Source organism: Sparus aurata, chromosome 17 (genome assembly GCF_900880675.1).
Source record: "Sparus aurata chromosome 17, fSpaAur1.1, whole genome shotgun sequence".
NCBI classification, from domain to species: domain Eukaryota; kingdom Metazoa; phylum Chordata; class Actinopteri; order Spariformes; family Sparidae; genus Sparus; species Sparus aurata.
Window position 1 is genome coordinate 36,839,162 of NC_044203.1, and position 19,815 is coordinate 36,858,976.

General features: G+C 42.3%; 1 protein-coding gene and 1 pseudogene across 2 annotated transcripts in view; one reads left to right on the top strand and one right to left on the bottom strand.

The window, feature by feature from the left end:
* LOC115567151 (NACHT, LRR and PYD domains-containing protein 3-like) overlaps positions 1-7,410 on the top strand; it is an 88,383-nt pseudogene extending 80,973 nt beyond the window's left edge.
* Positions 7,411-8,755: 1,345 nt separating this feature from the next.
* LOC115567154 (atrial natriuretic peptide receptor 1-like) overlaps positions 8,756-19,815 on the bottom strand; it is a 77,191-nt gene continuing 66,131 nt past the window's right edge. For both annotated transcript variants that reach the window (XM_030393452.1, XM_030393451.1), the window contains 12 exons: positions 19,393-19,470; positions 18,480-18,584; positions 18,225-18,296; positions 17,930-18,092; positions 17,360-17,515; positions 15,989-16,157; positions 14,746-14,892; positions 12,712-12,835; positions 12,537-12,605; positions 11,983-12,157; positions 10,993-11,091; positions 8,756-10,502 (listed from right to left, as the gene is read on the bottom strand). In XM_030393452.1, coding sequence (XP_030249312.1) covers positions 10,357-10,502; positions 10,993-11,091; positions 11,983-12,157; positions 12,537-12,605; positions 12,712-12,835; positions 14,746-14,892; positions 15,989-16,157; positions 17,360-17,515; positions 17,930-18,092; positions 18,225-18,296; positions 18,480-18,584; positions 19,393-19,470 — 1,503 coding nt within the window. In that variant the 3' untranslated portion in view covers positions 8,756-10,356. The remainder of the gene's footprint in view (positions 10,503-10,992; positions 11,092-11,982; positions 12,158-12,536; positions 12,606-12,711; positions 12,836-14,745; positions 14,893-15,988; positions 16,158-17,359; positions 17,516-17,929; positions 18,093-18,224; positions 18,297-18,479; positions 18,585-19,392; positions 19,471-19,815) is intronic.

A 19,815-nucleotide genomic window follows, 5' to 3' on the forward strand; every position in this document is an offset into this window, starting at 1 on the left:
CACAGTGGTATACATGGCATTGTTTTACACAATGATTATAGTGTCATTACAGTAAAATTGTAATTGTACAAAATATAACTGCTAATACTGTATGATGTAGACCTGAGAGAATATGATGCTGATATTTTATTTTTATTTTATTTTTTTATATATTTTTTTTAATATTTTTGTCAGGAGTTTGAATCTAAAGCCATGGCTTTAGTAAAGGAAGCTCTGAGAGCCCATACAAAGGTCCTTTCTGCAAAACACAAAGAGATGTTTGAGGAAGACAAGCAGGAGGACGTACTCGATGATCAACCGATGGAGATTGATGAAGAAAGTAAAGAAGCAGCTCTGAAGATTGCCCTCCATATCTTGAGGTCCATGAATGAGGATGAACATGCTCACACTCTTGAGCGAAGTAAGAGAAGACTGCATGTTACTTTGAGTTTGTGTTTGTTAAGAGAGACGTCACTAAGTCGGACCACTGATATTCAGGGAATGTTACACGTCAAGTTTCAACCAATTTGACCATTTCTGAGGTGTCAAAAAAGAATAATTGATTGATTAGGGGAGATTTTAATGTAAGCATTAGGGATGCAAGATATGGATTCTTTTCATCCGAATACCATAGCCTATAATTTCCAATAATTATATAATAATACTGATTGCAACAAATAACTGATAAAAAAAAACGCTAATTGTTCATTTATGAATTTGTGTTTAAAAAAGTTCCAGACATATAGTTTATCTCAGAATCAGAATCAGAAATCCTTTAATGTCCCGCAGACGGGGAAATTTGTTTGTCGCAACAGCAGAATATTACAAGACAAAGCAATAGCAAAATAGACAAAATAATTAAAAAGGAAAGAAAAATAGAATTTACATATATACATATTTACATGAATAGTGCAAAAAAAAGTATCTGCAACTCAGGGTAAAAAACTGTTAAGCTGTAGTGAGTTAAGATCTAAGAATTTTAGTTAAGAGCGAAGCATTGAGATCTAACATCTACATGACGTCAGTATAACCCACAAAACCAAAGAGCAGTTCTGACTCTTCAAATATTCATTTTTTTTTCTCATAAAATACATTGAAAAATGTCAAATATACTTATTTTAAAATAATTGCTTTGACATAATCAAATGAGACCCGACAATTATATTGATTAAAGCAACCACATCGTACAGGGCAGGTAGGGACACGTCTGCAAAGTAGCAGCGGCTCGGGAGAGAATCACGTGGCTCCAAAATTTGCTATTGGCTGGCAAAATTCTTGTTGTTTGATTGTGGAAAAGTGCTGGTCATCAAGTGCAAAAAAAATGTGCCTGTGTCTGTAACTGCTTGGGCCTTTGGGTTATCTTTAGAAAACTTTAAACTTCTTTAGGCCGTGGGGCACTCATCTTTTGTGGCAAAGCTGGCTGCTTCTGCTTACTGTTTCTTTGATAGACTTTCATGGCAATAACGACCTTTTAAGATTTGTTGACTTCATTGCTCCTCTCTGAACTCTTACAGAACATGTATTGCAAATTGCGATCATGTTGTCTTCCTCTGAAAGGTAAAAAAACCAATGTCTATATGGGCGACATCTTCCCTGAGCCACTAACGTGCTGTACTTATTGCCATTCTACTCCCCCTCTGACCTCTCTAACTTCTCTTCTCTGTGTTAGTGGTGGATAGCAAACCAACTTTTAAAAGGCAAAGTGCCACCTGCTACATTGGGGAAACAATAATAATCAATAATTAAAATCTCCCGTTATCTGGTGGATAAATTGTCAGGCATCCCTTATTAGCACGTTAGCATGTAAGAAGCGCAATTGAGCCAACTCACAGCTCAAGCAGATGAATGCTGAGGCAAGTGCAAAAACATATCTTAGAGTGAAAGTCACTTTAGCAATGTATTAAACATGTCAACCTCATCAGAATTGAGAAGACGGATACCAAGAGGGATAAGCACATGACAAATTATTCTTTATGTTGATGTTACATATTTCTGTCCTGTCAGGTCATTATGGAGAAATGTTCATGTACCAGAAGAAACTCAGATCTTTCCTGAAGAGTAAGAATGAATTCATATCGGAAGTAACTACACAGCAGTGGCCTGTGCCTCTTAAAACGATTTATACAAAGCTCTACCTGATTGAGGGGGACAATGAAGAGGTCAACAAAGAACATGAAGTGAGACAAATTGAGACAGCATTCAATAGACGCAAGTCTTCAGAAACTCAGATCAAGTTTGAGGACATCTTCAAGCCATTACCCAACGAACAAGGCAAACCAATCAGAACGGTGCTCACCAAGGGGATAGCAGGCATCGGCAAAACTGTGTCAGTACAGAAGTTCATACTGGACTGGTCAGAGGAGAAGACCAATCAAGACATCCAGCTCCTGTTTTCACTTCCTTTTAGAGAGCTGAATTTGATCAAACATGAAAGAAGAAGTTTGATGGAGCTCCTGTACGACTTCTCTCCAGGCCTGGAAGAATCTCTAATCACAGAACTGAAGAATTTCAAAGTCCTGTTTGTACTGGACGGTCTCGATGAGTGCAGACTCCCTCTGGATTTCAAGGGAAATAAGAAATGCTGTGATCCTAAACAGTCAGCCTCAGTGGATGAGCTGCTTACAAACCTCATTGTAGGCAACTTGTTACCAGAAGCAAAATTGTGGATAACTACCCGACATGCTGCAGCCAGCTGCATCCCTCAACTGTATGTGGATCGGATGACCGAGATACGGGGCTTCAACAACCTACAGAAGGAGGAGTACTTCAACAAGAAAATTGGGGATGAAACCTTAGCCAAAAGAGTAATCGCAAACATAAAGTCTGCAAGAAGTCTCTACATCATGTGCCATGTACCAGTGTTTTGCTGGATTTCCTCCATCGTCCTGGGAGAAATGTGTGCCAAAGCAGCAGGAGGAAAAATGCCAAAGACTTTGACTCAGATGTACATCTACTTTCTGTCACATCAGACCACTCGGAAGCAAGTCAAGTACTCTGAAGATCAACAACTGGACTCCCAGGAGAATTACAAGGTGTTTATGTCTCTTGGGAAGTTGGCCTTCCAGCAGCTGGAGAAAGGCAACCTAATCTTCTATGAGGAAGATCTTAGAGAATGTGGTATTGATGTCAAAGAAGCGTCTGTCTACTCAGGAGTGTGCACTCAAGTCTTTAGGGAAGAGTGCTGTATGCAGCATAAAGTCTTCTGCTTTGTGCATCTGTCTGTCCAAGAGTTTCTTGCAGCTTTGTACGTCCATGTGATGTACACGGTCGAAGGTGTGAACCTGTTGATTGAGGAACCTAAACAGATGACTCAAAGCAAACCTGTATTTGACTTGCACAAAGCTGCAGTGGACAGAGCCTTACAAAGTGAAAATGGCCACCTCGATCTCTTCCTGCGTTTCCTCCTCGGACTCTCTCTGGAGTCCAGTCAGGATCTGCTCAGAGGCCTGAAGATTCAGGTAGAAACCAGCAACACACAAAGTCACTGGGAAACCATCGAGTACATCAAGAAAGAAGTAAATCAGTCTCATCCTCCAGAGAAGTACATCAATCTCTTTCACTGTCTGAATGAGTTGAACGACCACTCTCTGGTGGAGGAGATCCAGACCCACTTAGACTCAGACCGAGACTTAGTGATGGACGATCGCTCTGCAGCTAAGTGGGCAGCTCTGGTCTTTGTGTTGCTGACCTCACCAGAGAAACCAGAAGAGATCGACCTCAAGAAATATTCCAGAACAAAGACAGGCCTTCTCAAGCTCCTACCAGCCATCAAAGCATCCATGTCTGCAAAGCAAGTGTCTCAGATAATTTTCTAATTATTCATTTTTAAGAACTATCACTTGAAGGGTCAGATTTTTAATTACAAGTTAACTTTGTCTTTCTGTTTATCAGGTTGGATGATTGTAATCTCACTGCAGACTGCTCTGAGGTGCTGGCCTCCATTCTCAGCTCGAGTGCTAATGAGCTGACTCATTTAAACTTAAGTGACAACAGCTTACAAGACTCAGGAATTGAGCATCTCTGCATCGGACTCCAAAGCCAAAACTGCAGACTTAAGACACTGAGGTGAGTCGATGCTGAAGCTGATGATAATGTGACTTTAACATCCGGAAACAGCCCCACTTCTAAGGCCCAGCCCTTAAATCTTCCCACCAACATGTTTCACTGTCGGTTTGAAACACTGTGGTATCATTCTCTCTTCTGTTCGTCTCCTCTGTGTCAGTTACTGACACTTATGTAAAGCTTGGATTCACCAGTAAATGGACTGTTTTCATCATCCACTGTGAAATTCTGGTATGTCTTCTTAGCCCACCATAAGTGTCCTTGTTTTCCTCCTGAGAAGTGGTTTAGAAATTGCTCCTCATCCTATACTAGACAACAAGAAAGTCTTCTTTTGACAGTTTGACAGCTGATTAGAGTCTTGTGTTGTTCATATAGCTAATTTTGTATCTGTAATTCTATCTCTATGGAGACTTTGATTTACTTCCTAAATCCTCAAAATGTAAGATTTTTTTGTTTTTGTTTAGCAACAATATTCAAGATTTCATTGTGGTCTTGGACTTTCAGACCCCACAGTATTATCACGCTTTTTAAACAGTTTTACTACTTATAAGACAAGGCAATATAGTACAATCATAAACAAAAGCCTGCAAATTCATTGCAGCCAACAAGTTCCTAATCATATTTTGAAGTGTTAATTAGCTTTGTGGTATTTCTACTAGCATGTGTGATGAAACCAAACGACAGAGGTCATGCTTGTGCTTTGTGATCAGTAAGATATAACCAAAAGATACCGAAGCACGAAGTTCCACTGAACATTATATTTATTACTATTATGCTGTTTGTCCTTTCAGGTTGAACCGATGTGGACTCACCCAGAAAGGCTGTGAGAAACTGGCTTCAGTCCTGAGCTGTCCCACATCACATCTTAGAGAGCTGGACTTGAGTGACAACAACATTGAGGACTCAGGAGTGCAGCTGCTCTCCACTGGACTGGGAAATGTGTGCTGTAAACTGGAAACTCTGAGGTATCATTCAGAGTAGACTATTAATGCTTGTTTAGTATTTTTGAAGCATATCAACCATCAGTTAAGGATGACTTCTGTCACTCTGTCACAGGTTGTCATTCTGTAACATCACAGAGAAAGGTTGTGTCTCTTTGGCCTGGGCGGTGAAGTCCAACCCATCGCACCTGAGCGAGCTGGACCTGAGCTACAATCACCTCGGAGAGTCAGGAGTGAAGCTCATCTCTGAAGCTTTGGAAGAAGGACGAAGTGAACTGACTAAACTCAGGTGAAGAATACAGTCTAATGTTGATTTTGTTTTGAGTTCTTACTGCTGGAATATTATCCAGACTGATGTGTTTCTTTCTGCCCCACAGAGTCGACCACAATTCAGAACACTGGTTTAAGCCAGGACTGAGACGATGTAAGTAGTGAATTTTTCTGCAAAAGTCACTGATGATTAGAAAGCTTTCTGTTGATGTGTGGAAACTGAAAATGAACTTTTTGATTGTGGTTGTAAACATTTTTTCTAACCAGAAAGAAACGATCACAGTAAGTGTTTATAGGGCGGCTGTGGCTCAGTGGGTAGAGCGGGTTGTCTAGTGATCGGAAGGTCACTGGTTCGAATCTGGCTCCCCTTAGCTGCATGTGGAAGTGTCCTTGAGCAAGATACTGAACCCCCAATTGCTCCTGATGAGCAGTTGGTGCCTTGCATGGCAGCCTCCATCATGAGGTCACCAGTCTGTCCGTAGACTGGAAAAGCGCTATAAAAATGCAAGACCATTTACCATTAGGAGCTACTCATTTCTATTGTTGAGGCTACACTCATAACAATAGACTAGTATTCATTACTGTGAACCTGATCTAGTTGGAGGTTTCCTGCAATATAGACACCCACCAGCCATATATAAGCAAGCATAATTTATGGCCGAGAGGTAAAAATTGCTGTTAAAGATGTTTATTTTTGACTTTCTTCCTTAAACCAGATGCATGTGAGCTAAGAATGGATCCCAACACTGCTCACAAACTCCTCATCCTCTCTGACGACCAACAAAAAGTTACGCACGGCGTTGAAGAGCAGCCGTACCCCTGATCACCCTGACAGGTTTGACTACTGGGCCCAAGTCCTGTCCCAGCAGGGCCTGCAGGGCCGCTGTTACTGGGAGATGGAGTGGGGAGGGAAATGGGTCGGGATCGGAGTGACCTACAAAAGCATCGGTCGCAAAGGGCCGGAAAGTGACTGTGTGATGGGATACAATGAAGTATCTTGGGGTCTGCACTGCTCTGGGAAAGGCTTCCGCGCATATCACAACTTCGAGAGCATCGTCCTCCGTGTCCCTCTGGGGGATTCTCGTGGACTGGCGGTGTATCTGGACTGGCAGGCCGGCATCCTGTCCTTCTACAGAGTTTCTTCTGGAAGGTCGCTCACACACCTGCACACCTTCGTCACCGAGTTCACTCAGCCTCTCTACCCAATATTCAAGGTTTGGGGAAAGGAATCCTCAGTGAGGCTGTGTAAGCTGGAATAACTTGGCAAAGAAAGGACTGAATCAAGGATTCTCAATCGATTTATGATTAGTCACAAAGTAAACTCTTGTAATAAGTTGTATACATGTTGCTCTTTCACTGAATATTCTGTATAGAATTAGTATACATTTTTTAAACAGTTCGATAAAGACACAATTTAAACAACCAATGATAATCATTAGGCATCTTCGGACTGGAGGAACATTTTCATTGTCTCCTTTTTATTGTTTAAGCCGAATTGTAATGTTTGTTCACACTAACCTCCAGGTAGAAAACCCTCACATCACGCATTAGACTCTATACAAGTTAATTGTCTGTTGTCATGATGTTTTTTCAGTGAATATATCTAAATGCACAGTTGACACAGTTCTAACTTATCAATAACAACACTATCAGTGAAGGAAGATAGGAGATCTCAGTCAGCTGTTAAAGAAACCGCTCGAGTTGACCCAACAATAGCACTTAGTTTGACTCTGGATCATTTATTGTAATTGATTTCCCAGTAAAGTTTCCTGTTCTTAATTATAATGATGTCCTTTTAGACATTGAAGCTTATTATTATATGCCATCCATTACACGTGTTTGAAATCCATATTTAACAAAACATGTATGAATATCAGATGGTTGCTAGTACATTCCCAAGTGGTTGTAATGGTTGTCGAGGGCATTGTCTAGGAAGAGCTGGAATGTTTAATGTGAACTGATATTTCCGTCATTGGAAATGAAATATCTGTTGATCAGACAGAAAGTAAAATATGAACATTTGAACCAATTTGAATTCTGTGTAGAATGGAAGTTACTGCGCCGCTGCCATCTGCTGACACCCTCGACCCTTCACTGTTAACACACTGATCCTATGTAATTACTGAACTTAATTTAAATAAAGTTAACATGAATGCATCATTGATTCGACTTGAATCTTTGGTTACTTTTGATCACTGTCATTGAACTTTGCTTCAGGATATAATTATTTAAAAATAATCATTTATTTTACTGTTTGTTGTCAGTTTTCAGTCACATGACCCACACGCTAACCTGGAGGTGGACATGGAGATGTGGACATAAACTGCAAGTGTTGGGCACTTTTGATCCATATATCCTTCTTGCTGTCTATTTAATATTGTAATATTGTAAGAGTGAATGTTGCTAACCTTTACATGGTCAAGATCTCCAAAATCCTTCAACCATTACTAGCTGTTATGGTAAATTTGGTTGTAATTATTAATCAGACAGACAAACAGTTTACTACCTTTTTATGAAACAGAGTTGGTAAATTTGCCGTTTTCCCTTCTTCAAGGGTGGGGCCCGCGGTGATCTGATATAAATTGGATCATATTATTAATCATAATCAATAATAATCCCTTTAAGTTAAATTTGCTATCAATAATAATTTATGATCATGAATTATTATTGATTATTACTGAGCGAAATTAAACCTAAAGGGATTATTATTGATAGCCAAATTTAACCTAAATCTCCCTTTCAATGTCCCAGGAGTGCTACATTATGGTGCCCCGTGTGAGGTGACATAAAACCTAATGGTGCCTGGTGTGAGGTGGTGCACAACAACACTCTTCGTCGCTACTTTTTGTTGGTTTCATCTCCAGTCAAGAAACATTCACATATCACGTTATTCCACTGTGTTTTCTGTCTCAAAGGTGAAGTTGTAACAAGCTAAGATATCTTCTCAATCTCAACGATTTTGACATAAGTGGGGAAGTCTCAAATCTGATCGCCAGCACAAGATCTACTGCACAATTACTGTCCATCTTTTTTATGAACTGATTAATGTGCTTAAGCTGTTAAGTCAGAGTTAGAACAGTGAGTAACTAAACTGGGCCTGTAAAGACTAAGTAAGTAAGTAGATGAGTCTCCGTGTTCGCTGTGAGGACATTTAATGTCACCAACAACCTTTGTAGTCTCATTCAGACACTCGTTAGCAACCACTAAGTTTTTAACACATGAGGAGCTTCAGAATTCAACTGTGGGACATTTAATGATGGATTTTATGTTGGAAAACAAAACGTGTGAATCTGTTCAGCCTGTGGGGACCACACAGCTTATTACACACATTTAACTGAATACACATTCAACACACACTTTTGAGACTTTGAGATAAAGGGACAGGATGTGCTAACATGCTAACTGATTTCCGTGTTTCAGGACTACGGACGACATCACTGATTCTGTCCGCGTGTTGTAAATCTTTCTCTCTTCCTCTTTAAACAGGAACAATGCCAGAAGACTGCAACAAACAGCACTTTATTCAGGTCAGTACAAACAAACACACACTGCTGCTGCTTCGATCTCCAGTAACAACAAATGGCTCATCACTCCAGCTGAAGCTAGCCTTTAGCCTAACGCAGGGCTGCAGGATGACAGCACAGAACGAACGAGTCGACCTGTGAAGGACTACAATCTCTTCAGACATGATGATGAGCATCAAAGCTCATTTTTCAAAACTAGACATATATTCTGAAACTGCTCCTCCACATGAAACACACATGTGATGTCACTTTACAAAAATATCAGAGTTCTTTTTTTTTTTTAAAACATTAAGACACGTTTACATTTGAGGCTTTTTCAGTTCATGAATCCACAAGAAAACAGCTGTTGAGTTTCAGTCCTCCTCCTGGTTAATGGAGGGCCAGACGGTGTCCAACGTCACAGGTCCGATCGCCTGCAGACGTTCATCAAATTAATGAGATTTAATGGTAGAGAAATGGAGCTCAGTGTGACAAAAAAAAAACTTCATGTAACTTTCTATTCAAAGACATTTGTGTATTGATATTTGGAGTCTATAACTTTGCAAAGCCAGACGTCATGTTTCAGTGTCGAGTGTCATTAATACTGCAAATTTAACCGAATACGGCTCATCTGCTCAGGGACGTCGCTGCCTGCTGGTGGGGAAGTTAACCACACGCTCAGCTAGTCTTTCCTTCTGTGGAACTACAGTTTCAACACATTTTCATTGAAGCATATATCTCATCTTTGTGTCTTCCGTTGAAGTGTGTTGTAAAGAGTGGAACAAGCTCATTGTCGCCCCTCGTGACGGCTGAAAGAAAAACACCCACTGTCCTCACTGTCAGGTAGCACCGGGTGTTTTTTAGCCCTCCAGCCTCGGGGGGGCAGCAAAGAGCTCGTTACAGCGAAGTGACGAAGACGCAGACGACAGAACATTCTCACAAAGCTGATTTATAATCCTTCTGAAATGTTGTTTAAACTTCATTTTGACGGTTTATGACAAAAAAGAAAGGGATGAAGGCTAACTGGTTGTTTTGGCAAATGAATGTTAAAGGAACAGTTCACCAAGAAAGTCAGGTGAAGTCTCGTAGTCTGACTTTCCATCAGCATGGAGGGAGGAGATGATGATTAAGAGGATTATCCCTTTAACTTCCTCTCTTCTTTTAAACAGCAGCACAGACTCTTCTCAGACAGTAAAGTCTTTGAGTCTGAGAAGATTTTCTCTGTCAGGTGCAACATCTGGAGCTCAGAATATAAAGAGTGTCTTCATATTGTTGTCTTCAGCTCCTTCCTGTGATCAGTTTGAGTCCTGGCGGCTCTCTGACCAGGTTTTTCTCCGTCAGCGTCACAGAACGCCGTCACTCTTCGCCTCTCTGTCTTTCTGTGTGTTACTTCCACAGTCGTCCTCAATTTTTGCAGTTTTTCCTTCCGTGTGGTCGGTGCAGCAGTCTGAAACCTTCCACGTCTCTATTGTTAAGAAATAAGAAAACAACCAGGAGACGAGTCGTCAGACAGATCTGCTGCAGGCCGACGTGGATCCTGAGACCTTCTCTACTTTCCTCTCCTCTCTGTCCTCCATCGTCCTTCTGTCCGAGGTGCTTCATCATTGGCTGTCGCTCTCTCCCAGTAGCCAATAGGTGGTCATCTTCCCTTTGCCCTTGACGTCGATCTCTCCTCTCAGCTCCAGCTGGAAGCAGTTGAACTCCAGCAGAACATCGCGAGTCGCTGCCGACACGTGGATCTTCAGCGCTGCACAAACGCACATGAAGACACACACACGTTAATTTGTGTTTATGAACCCTGAATCATTTAAAAACCTACATCACTGAGCATTCATTAGCAGTCAGTCATTAGTCAACTCATAAACACGTCTGTTAGTTAACTGGTTTCTAGATGGAAGAATACTTTTTCATTGTCTTGACTACCTGTCACATGTGCAGCAGATTAAAGGGACAGTTCACCCTGAGTTTTAGAGACATCGGCTGAGGAGACATCTGAATATAACAGAACTAGATGTTGTGATCGACAGCTCGTCACCTCACATCCATTTCCACAAATCTCCTGATTAAATGATCCTCCTAAATATAAACTGAAGCAGGATCAGTTGTGTTTGGTGTTATTTCTGTAGATGATGAGCAGCGAGGTGTTCAGAGCTGAACTTTAGATGTAATAATGCTTTTGAAGCAGAATACTTGTTCAGGTGGTTGTCATCACATGTTTGTGTGTCTGCAGTTCTGACCTTCTCCGCTGGACTCCATCCGTGACGACGTGTTGACGGTGTCACCGAACAGACAGTAACGAGGCATCTTCAGACCCACAACTCCTGCACACACCGGACCTGCAGCACGCAGAGGGGGAGGCTTACACACCTGTCCTGAGGTAAATGAGGCGCTCCTGTTCCTTACACCTACTTTCTCCTGATAAGACTTCACTTACTTTATTATCACTTTTACTGTTTCACTGATTTTGGTTTTATTCAGTCAGAAACAACCTGCTGAGAAAACAATCGTCCAACATCAAACTAGAAATCACAGGTCGATCCTGACGGCTGCGTCCCAACTTCGTTACTGATGACAGATTTAATTTTATTAGATCAGACATATTCTACTTTTTTAGAAGGGCCAGATTTGAAAAGAAAAAGCGCAGAGGAGTCAGACTTTTACATTCCAGACGTCTGAACTGTAAAGATCTGACTTCAAACAATGCAGATTTTATGTTTTCTCCGCTTTGAGTTTTCACAACTGAAAAATAAATATTATTCAAGGAAATAAAGTAACAGTTTAATTTGAAATGTTATACATCTCACTATTATTAAAAACAAAGCTTGTTTTCTCCAGATGTCAAGAGAAATGATCCTGTTATCTTAAGAAAACATTTGTTATTCCATGTTAATGACTCGATAACTTCTTGATCCTGAAACCCACGAGCTGCCAGTTGAAGGTCTGTAGTTGATTATTATTCATTATTTTATTCATGTTTTTTTTTTTTTAAAGATCTCACATTACCTGGTAAACTGCTCCTCATGTTGAAAGCAGTTTGAATCATACAGTCAGAGCCAAGAGTCTCTGAATCTATCACACGTTTGTTTAACCAGTTTAGTCAGTTAATAACTTAACTAAAGATTTACCATATCATCTTATTTTGTATGACCTGTAATCTGCCTGTTCCTGCTTAGGAAGACCTCGATAACAGATAATTATGACCTGATGGTTTGTATTCTCCCGCTCACCGCTGTGTATCCCGATCCTCAGTTTCAGCTGCTGTTCTGATCGGTGGCGGATCTTGAAGGTCCGGACGGCGTCCAGCAGGGCGAGGGCCATGCGGGCGATCTCTCTGCCGTGAAGATTCCCGTTCTTCACCGGCAGCCCCGACACCACCATGTAGGCGTCGCCGATCGTCTCCACCTGGGGGCGCCACACGACCACAAACAACAGGTCAGTGTCAGAGAGGAAGTCTGTTGTTGTGGTTTTATCTCAGCTCCGCTCTGCTGCTGTTACTCTGCATATGTTTGTACATTTTCTCTTAAACTGTAATGTTTTAGGTTGTTTTGGTAGTTTGTGCTCTTATTTTGGGAGAGACAAGAAAAGCATGTGGAAGGAAGTTGATTTGATCTTTGATCACCTTGGATCAATAACAGTCTCCATTTCAAAGATTTTTATGTCTTTGCAGCATTAATGAATCTGGAGTCTTAAAATCAAGAATTATTTAAGTCATCTGTGATTCTTCTGTTTGATTAGCATCCATTTTTTTATATAATAATGACTTAAATCAGTTTGTTGTCACCTTGTAAACGTCAAAGTTGTCTATGATGGCATCGAAACAGGTGTAGAGGTCGTTCAGCAGAGTCACCACCTGCAGAGTCAGAATCAGAGAAGATGATCAGAAAATGTTCTGTTGGTCCAGCAGACTTCAGGCTGCCCGCCTCATGAGGACAGGAAGGAGGTGTGGCGCCGCTCACCTCCATCGGCGTGCTCTCTGCTGAGATGGCCGTGAAACCCACGATGTCACTGAAGTAGATGGTGACGGAGTCGAAGGCTTCGGCCTGAACTGTCTCACCTCGCTTCAACTGCTCCGCCACGGAGCTGAGGACGGGCGAGAGAGGTAGGGATGGAGACGGAGAGAGGGGTGTGGAGATTAGTACTCACTGAGGCAGTATCTGGTAGTATTAGTACTCACTGGGGCAGTATCTGGTAGTATTAGTACTCACTGAGGCAGTATCTGGTAGTATTAGTACTCACTGAGGCAGTATCTGGTAGTATTAGTACTCACTGAGGCAGTATATGGTAGTATTAGTACTCACTGAGGCAGTATCTGGCAGTATTAGTACTCACTGAGGCAGTATCTGGTAGTATTAGTACTCACTGAGGCAGTATCTGGTAGTATTAGTACTCACTGAGCCAGTATCTGGTAGTATTAGTACTCACTGAGGCAGTATATGGTAGTATTAGTACTCACTGAGGCAGTATCTGGCAGTATTAGTACTCACTGGGGCAGTATTAGTACTCACTGGGGCAGTATTAGTACTCACTGAGGCAGTATCTGGCAGTATTAGTACTCACTGAGGCAGTATCTGGTAGTATTAGTACTCACTGGGGCAGTATCTGGCAGTATTAGTACTCACTGGGGCAGTATTAGTACTCACTGGGGCAGTATCTGGTAGTATTAGTACTCACTGGGGCAGTATTAGTACTCACTGGGGCAGTATCTGGCAGTATTAGTACTCACTGAGGCAGTATCTGGTAGTATTAGTACTCACTGAGGCAGTATCTGGTAGTATTAGTACTCACTGAGGCAGTATCTGGTAGTATTAGTACTCACTGGGGCAGTATTAGTACTCACTGGGGCAGTATCTGGTAGTATTAGTACTCACTGAGGCAGTATCTGGTAGTATTAGTACTCACTGAGGCAGTATCTGGTAGTATTAGTACTCACTGAGCCAGTATCTGGTAGTATTAGTACTCACTGAGGCAGTATATGGTAGTATTAGTACTCACTGAGGCAGTATCTGGCAGTATTAGTACTCACTGGGGCAGTATTAGTACTCACTGGGGCAGTATTAGTACTCACTGAGGCAGTATCTGGCAGTATTAGTACTCACTGAGGCAGTATCTGGTAGTATTAGTACTCACTGGGGCAGTATCTGGCAGTATTAGTACTCACTGGGGCAGTATTAGTACTCACTGGGGCAGTATTAGTACTCACTGGGGCAGTATCTGGTAGTATTAGTACTCACTGGGGCAGTATTAGTACTCACTGGGGCAGTATCTGGCAGTATTAGTACTCACTGAGGCAGTATCTGGTAGTATTAGTACTCACTGAGGCAGTATCTGGTAGTATTAGTACTCACTGAGGCAGTATCTGGTAGTATTAGTACTCACTGGGCCAGTATCTGGTAGTATTAGTACTCACTGGGGCAGTATTAGTACTCACTGGGGCAGTATTAGTACTCACTGGGGCAGTATCTGGCAGTATTAGTACTCACTGAGGCAGTATCTGGCAGTATTAGTACTCACCGGGGCAGTATTAGTACTCACTGAGGCAGTATCTGGCAGTATTAGTGCTCACTGGGGCAGTATTAGTACTCACTGGGGCAGTATCTGGTAGTATTAGTACTCACTGGGGCAGTATTAGTACTCACTGGGGCAGTATTAGTACTCACTGGGGCAGTATTAGTACTCACTGGGGCAGTATTAGTACTCACTGAGGCAGTATCTGGTAGTATTAGTACTCACTGGGGCAGTATTAGTACTCACTGGGGCAGTATTAGTACTCACTGAGGCAGTATCTGGTAGTATTAGTACTCACTGAGGCAGTATTAGTACTCACTGGGGCAGTATTAGTACTCACTGAGGCAGTATCTGGTAGTATTAGTACTCACTGGGGCAGTATTAGTACTCACTGGGGCAGTATCTGGCAGTATTAGTACTCACTGAGGCAGTATCTGGCAGTATTAGTACTCACTGAGGCAGTATCTGGTAGTATTAGTACTCACTGGGGCAGTATCTGGTACAGCAGAGCTTCAGCCTTGCGTTTCTCCTCGTGGTAAGCTTGTGTTCGTTCCTCCACCAGCTCCTCCAGGTTGTTGGCGTACTGCTCCATACGGGACAGCAGGTTGTCCAGGATGTTGGTCCTCGACTCCCTGAACACAAACAGGACGATGATGACTGTTGATGGTGTCGGGCGACTCCAGGTGTTTAAATCTCCATCAAAAAGCACAGAGATGCATAATTACCTGTTTTTATCTCCCGCGCTACGTTAAAGGTGCAATCAGCCATGTTTCAGAGGCTTTTCACACAACATGACATGAAATTTAACAGATTCTGTTTCTTTCTGTTGTCCTGCACTGTTGTCTTATCTGTTCATGTATTAAAGGGACAGTCGGGTCTTCTGATGTTGGCTTGTCTGATCTGCTCATCATTAGACCGTCAGCTCTGTGGAGAGGCAGCGTTGCACTGCTGAGCTGTACCAGCAGCAAAACATAATCTAGTCCCACCTTAATATATTTATCTGTTTAAGTGTACACTATGTTTTTAACATTTTTGGTATTACATTCCCTCAACGGTACAACGTCCATATTCCTGCACAGGAGCTGTAGTTCAAAGGGAAAAAGGCCGTTTGAAAGCAACGTAAAGCAGCAAAAACAAAAACAGATATATATATTTTAGACGGCTAAAATACGTCTTCCTGCTGGTTTGAGCTGTACAATACTCTGACGGACAGCTGACAGTCATCAGACAACCCCACATCATCACTTTAAAACATGTACAGAGAGGAGATGGAAACAGAAAAGATGCTTCAGGATAACAGAACGAAACAGAGTATCTGGTGAGTGCTGATTCTGATCAGAGGCTAAACTTTACCCAAACACAGACCCTCTGTCTCTCTCTCTCTCTCTCTACCCCTTAAAACTTGAACTTTCAAGTTTGAATCCTAAAACTTTTAAAAACAGAGTCTCTTGTTTATCCAAATTACTGGCGTCTGTCCCTCCCCTCCCGTCTGTTTGCACAAAAGCTCTATTTTCTCCAGTTTCCTTAATAAACCTGCACTGAGAAGCAGTTGAAGGAAATGACTGGACCTTTTTGAACACGGAACTATACATCTGTCAGCTGTTTTTAAAGGTCCAGTGGGCTCGGAGCTATGAGCCACAAACAGGAAGTCAGAAAGCAGAGCGGCCAGAATCCATATCTGACTCCTCGTCTTGAAGCCAACCCTCCGCCTCTTGTTGCAGCACTCACTTGTTCTGTTTGCGCAGCAGCAGGTGGATGTGGTTGAACTCCGGCCGTTCTGTCGGCTCCTCGGCCCAGCAGCGCTGCATCAGCTGACCCAGCTCGGGACTGTGGCTCTGGGGGTCGATGGTCGGTCTGAGGCAGGGCCACTCACCCAGAACCACCCGGTCCACGATCTCTGCAGCAGGAGAGGAGCATCAGGAGACATGAACGGTCCTCACAGGTGACTGTTTAAAACATGTCGGTTCTCTTATTTACTCTAAAACACCAAGCTGACACAGAATCAATCCTGTTTCAGCTTTCAACCACATGTGATGATAATCCTCAGGGAATGAAGATGTTTCACATGATGAAGAAAAAAAAGTTTTTGGGGAGGATCGTAACTAGCAAATAAACAACTAAAAATAGACGGATGGTTATTAAACTGCAGTGAAAATGAGAAGAAATGCAGCAAGACTGGACTGAAGGAGAGAAACTTTGTTGGATGAAGAAATACAAATAATTATTATCGAGTCTGAATGTGGACAGAAATAATGAGCTGGTTATCTTGTGAAGTGTTCTCTGGAGATTTACTTGCTGCAGATGTTTGTGCGTAAAACAGACTTCAATTAATGTCTTAAAGCCTTGAAGTCCACTGAAGAATCATCTATTTATAAGGATATTTCTTTAAGAATAGTTCCCATGTCAACTTTAAGGATTCTCTGATTTAAAATGTATATAAACACACAATGGAAAATTACACTTTGAAATACACGAGGCCTTTGACAGACTGCAGGCCGACAGCTCTGAAGCTGGAGGACTCTTTCAGAGGTTCAGTTCCTGGAAAGTGTTTGTGGAAAGAAAAAAAAGAGTGCAGATTTATCGAAGCGCCGTCCGGCTCGCTGATCATCACCGCCGCCAACAGGTCAGAGAAAAAGAAAGAATCCCCCGGAGAACCTCTTTTCTCTCTCAGCCTCCTTCTCCTCTGTTCGGGTTTATTTTCTGGTTTTCAGTCGTGTCATGCTCCGTCTCTAATTCACCTCATTGAGCCGTCGTCACGACTCGGACTAAATCAGCTCAAATCCCTCCATCTGTCCAGCCGATGACCTCGGCTTTGTTTGCTGCTCTCCTGATCGACGACTGAACACAGCAGCAGCTTCCAATCAGGTCAATAACACAATCAGGAGACGGACAGACCCAAAGGACACGGTTCACTCACTGATGAAAAACATCTAATTAATAATGGAGGACAAACTGTTCTGCAAAAGCTGCGTCTTAGTTCTTTTAGATAATTTCTTGTAACATTTCCGTCGTCATTATTATGGCATTAAAACTTTGGCCACATTTTGACTATTTACTGGAGGACGGGACCGAACAGGTGCTGTGTGTTCTGGATCCTACCTTTAGGGCTGAGCGGGTCGCCCTCCAGGTAAAAGGCTCCTCTGCGCAGCGCCACCTCCTGGAGGACGATGCCGAAGCTGTAGACGTCTCCTTTCTGAGTTCCCTGAGGAGGAGGAGACTCCATCCGGAGCAGCTCTGGAGCCATCCACAACCTCTCTGCAGGCGGAGGACAGACACCACGTATACAGTCAGTGAACAGCAGGTTTTAATAAGACGTCAAGTTTTAGAAGGTTATTGGTTCTTTTACAGCTTCTGGGAAATATCTGCGTAAACTATTGATTTTGCTGTATTTATAATTATTTAATTAGAGTCAGGTGATGACTGGATTCAGACAGTATTTCACGAAGGCAAAGTTCTTGTTCTGCTTCTGTATTTAGAACACTTTATATTCTTTGATTCTCTTGTTTTTAGAAAGACATAAGTTTCAAAAAGGTCTCATCTTGTAGCTTTGCACAGTCCTGTATGTGAGTACTGAAACTGACTTCATTCTATAATTCTTGACTTCATGTGTGGAAAGGAACGAGCAGCTGTGGTTCACTGTAGTAAAGACGATAAAGCACTAAAACTCACGGGCGTAGTAAGCGTGAGCATCTTTTCCTGAGTTGTCGTCAGATCGAAAGCTGGACAAACCGTAGTCGGTGATCTTCAGGACGAAGCGGTTGTCAACAACACAGTTGGAGGACTTGAGTTTACCGTGAGAGAGGATGACGCTGTTGTGGAGGAACACCATGCCCTGCAGAGAGAGAGAGGTACTCAAAGACAAACACTCACTGCAAACTATCAGGTGCATGACATTCATTGGATGTACTTTTAAATAATAACATAATCCCTTTTTTGTACTAATAAACAGAATAAAGAAACTGACCTTGACGATGTCGTTGATGAGAGAATACTTGAACATCCAGTCCAGAGTGATGCTGTCGTTCTCCAAGATGTCCTGAACACACAAAACGCAGACTGTCAACAAACAACAGACAGACAGACAGACAGACAGACAGACAGACAGACAGACAGACAGGTAGGCAGACAGGTAGGCAGACAGGTAGACAGACAGGTAGACAGACAGGTAGGCAGACAGGTAGGCAGACAGGTAGGCAGACAGGTAGACAGGTGTGTGTACCTGCAGACTTCCTCTGGGACAGTACTCTGTGATGATACAGGTGTTTGGATGGTCGACACACGCTCCGATGAACCTCGTCAGGTGTTCGTTCTGGACGTCTCTCATCTGTACAAATAAATACATTAATATATGTTACGCCCTCCCCTCCTCTGTTTTCTCCCCCTCCTCTGTTTTCTCCCCCTCCTCTGTTTTCTCCCCCTCCTCTGTTTTCTCCCCCTCCTCTGTTTTCTCCCCCTCCTCTCCTCCTCTTCGATTCAGCCCTGCCCCACATTTAACGGAGGTTGGAGGAGAACGGTCTCTCTCAGGTTCTGTGTTCTGAAGATGGAGGTCTGCTAGTCCTGTGTTTAATTGTTTAGTTTATGTAGTTTTTTATAGTCTAGAGAGAGAAGTTCTGGGTCCAGTGTGCAGCCGGCCCAGACTTCTCTCCTCCTCTTGTTCATTCTAGCCTCCAGACTCCAGACAGTTTTGGTTATTTGGGTCTTGGTTTGTGAATAAAAATCATCTCTTTTTGCAGACGTGTTCTTGGATACTGTGTTCTTTTTAATATGTCACAAGGTCGAGCAAACTGAGTGTTTTGTTGTGGCCGAAACAACATAAATATAAATGTATTTATGCTGCACACACACAGGAAATGTCCACTGTGTTCAGAGTGTGTCAGTCTGAAACCCATCCAGTGACTCAGTGAACGTGTCGGACTGAACAACATCTGGATGATTTATTGATTCTTAAAGCTAAATATGTAAAGTCCTGATCAGCTGTTGGTCCCTTTTAGCTGTCCAGCTGTGTAGGAAACAGGAGCAGATCATTTTAAAACTTCTTGTTGCCATGACTGAGCAGCTCTGACCCAAACATCCCTCGTCTCTCGTCTGAAAGCTGTTCTGAAGTGTGAAGAAGTGAACCGTCGGACACTCACGTGTTTGAGTTCAAACAGGATCTCCCTGTTCAGCTCGATGCGTTTCCTGTCGGTGTATTTTATAGCCACGATGTTTCCCTGAGAGAACACAAAGACAAGATCACATTAAAACCTTTCAACACCGATCTAAAACTTACATTGAATTATAAACTCTGAATCTGGAGAAGTTAGCTGGCAGCTCTCTATAAACAAACACCTTAGCAAGAAAGATCTTTTCATTTTTATAGTTTGCAGTGATTTTATATTTCTTCAAAATAAAGATCCTCTGCCTTCATCCAGCCAACATCTGCAGCACAACATCAGTACATAAACAGATATTTACTGAAAAGCGACTCTTCATTTCAACAAATATAATTATTTTAAAACACCTGACAACTACAAGGTCAGATAAACCTCATGAGAGCTCTTCACTGCCGACAGAAT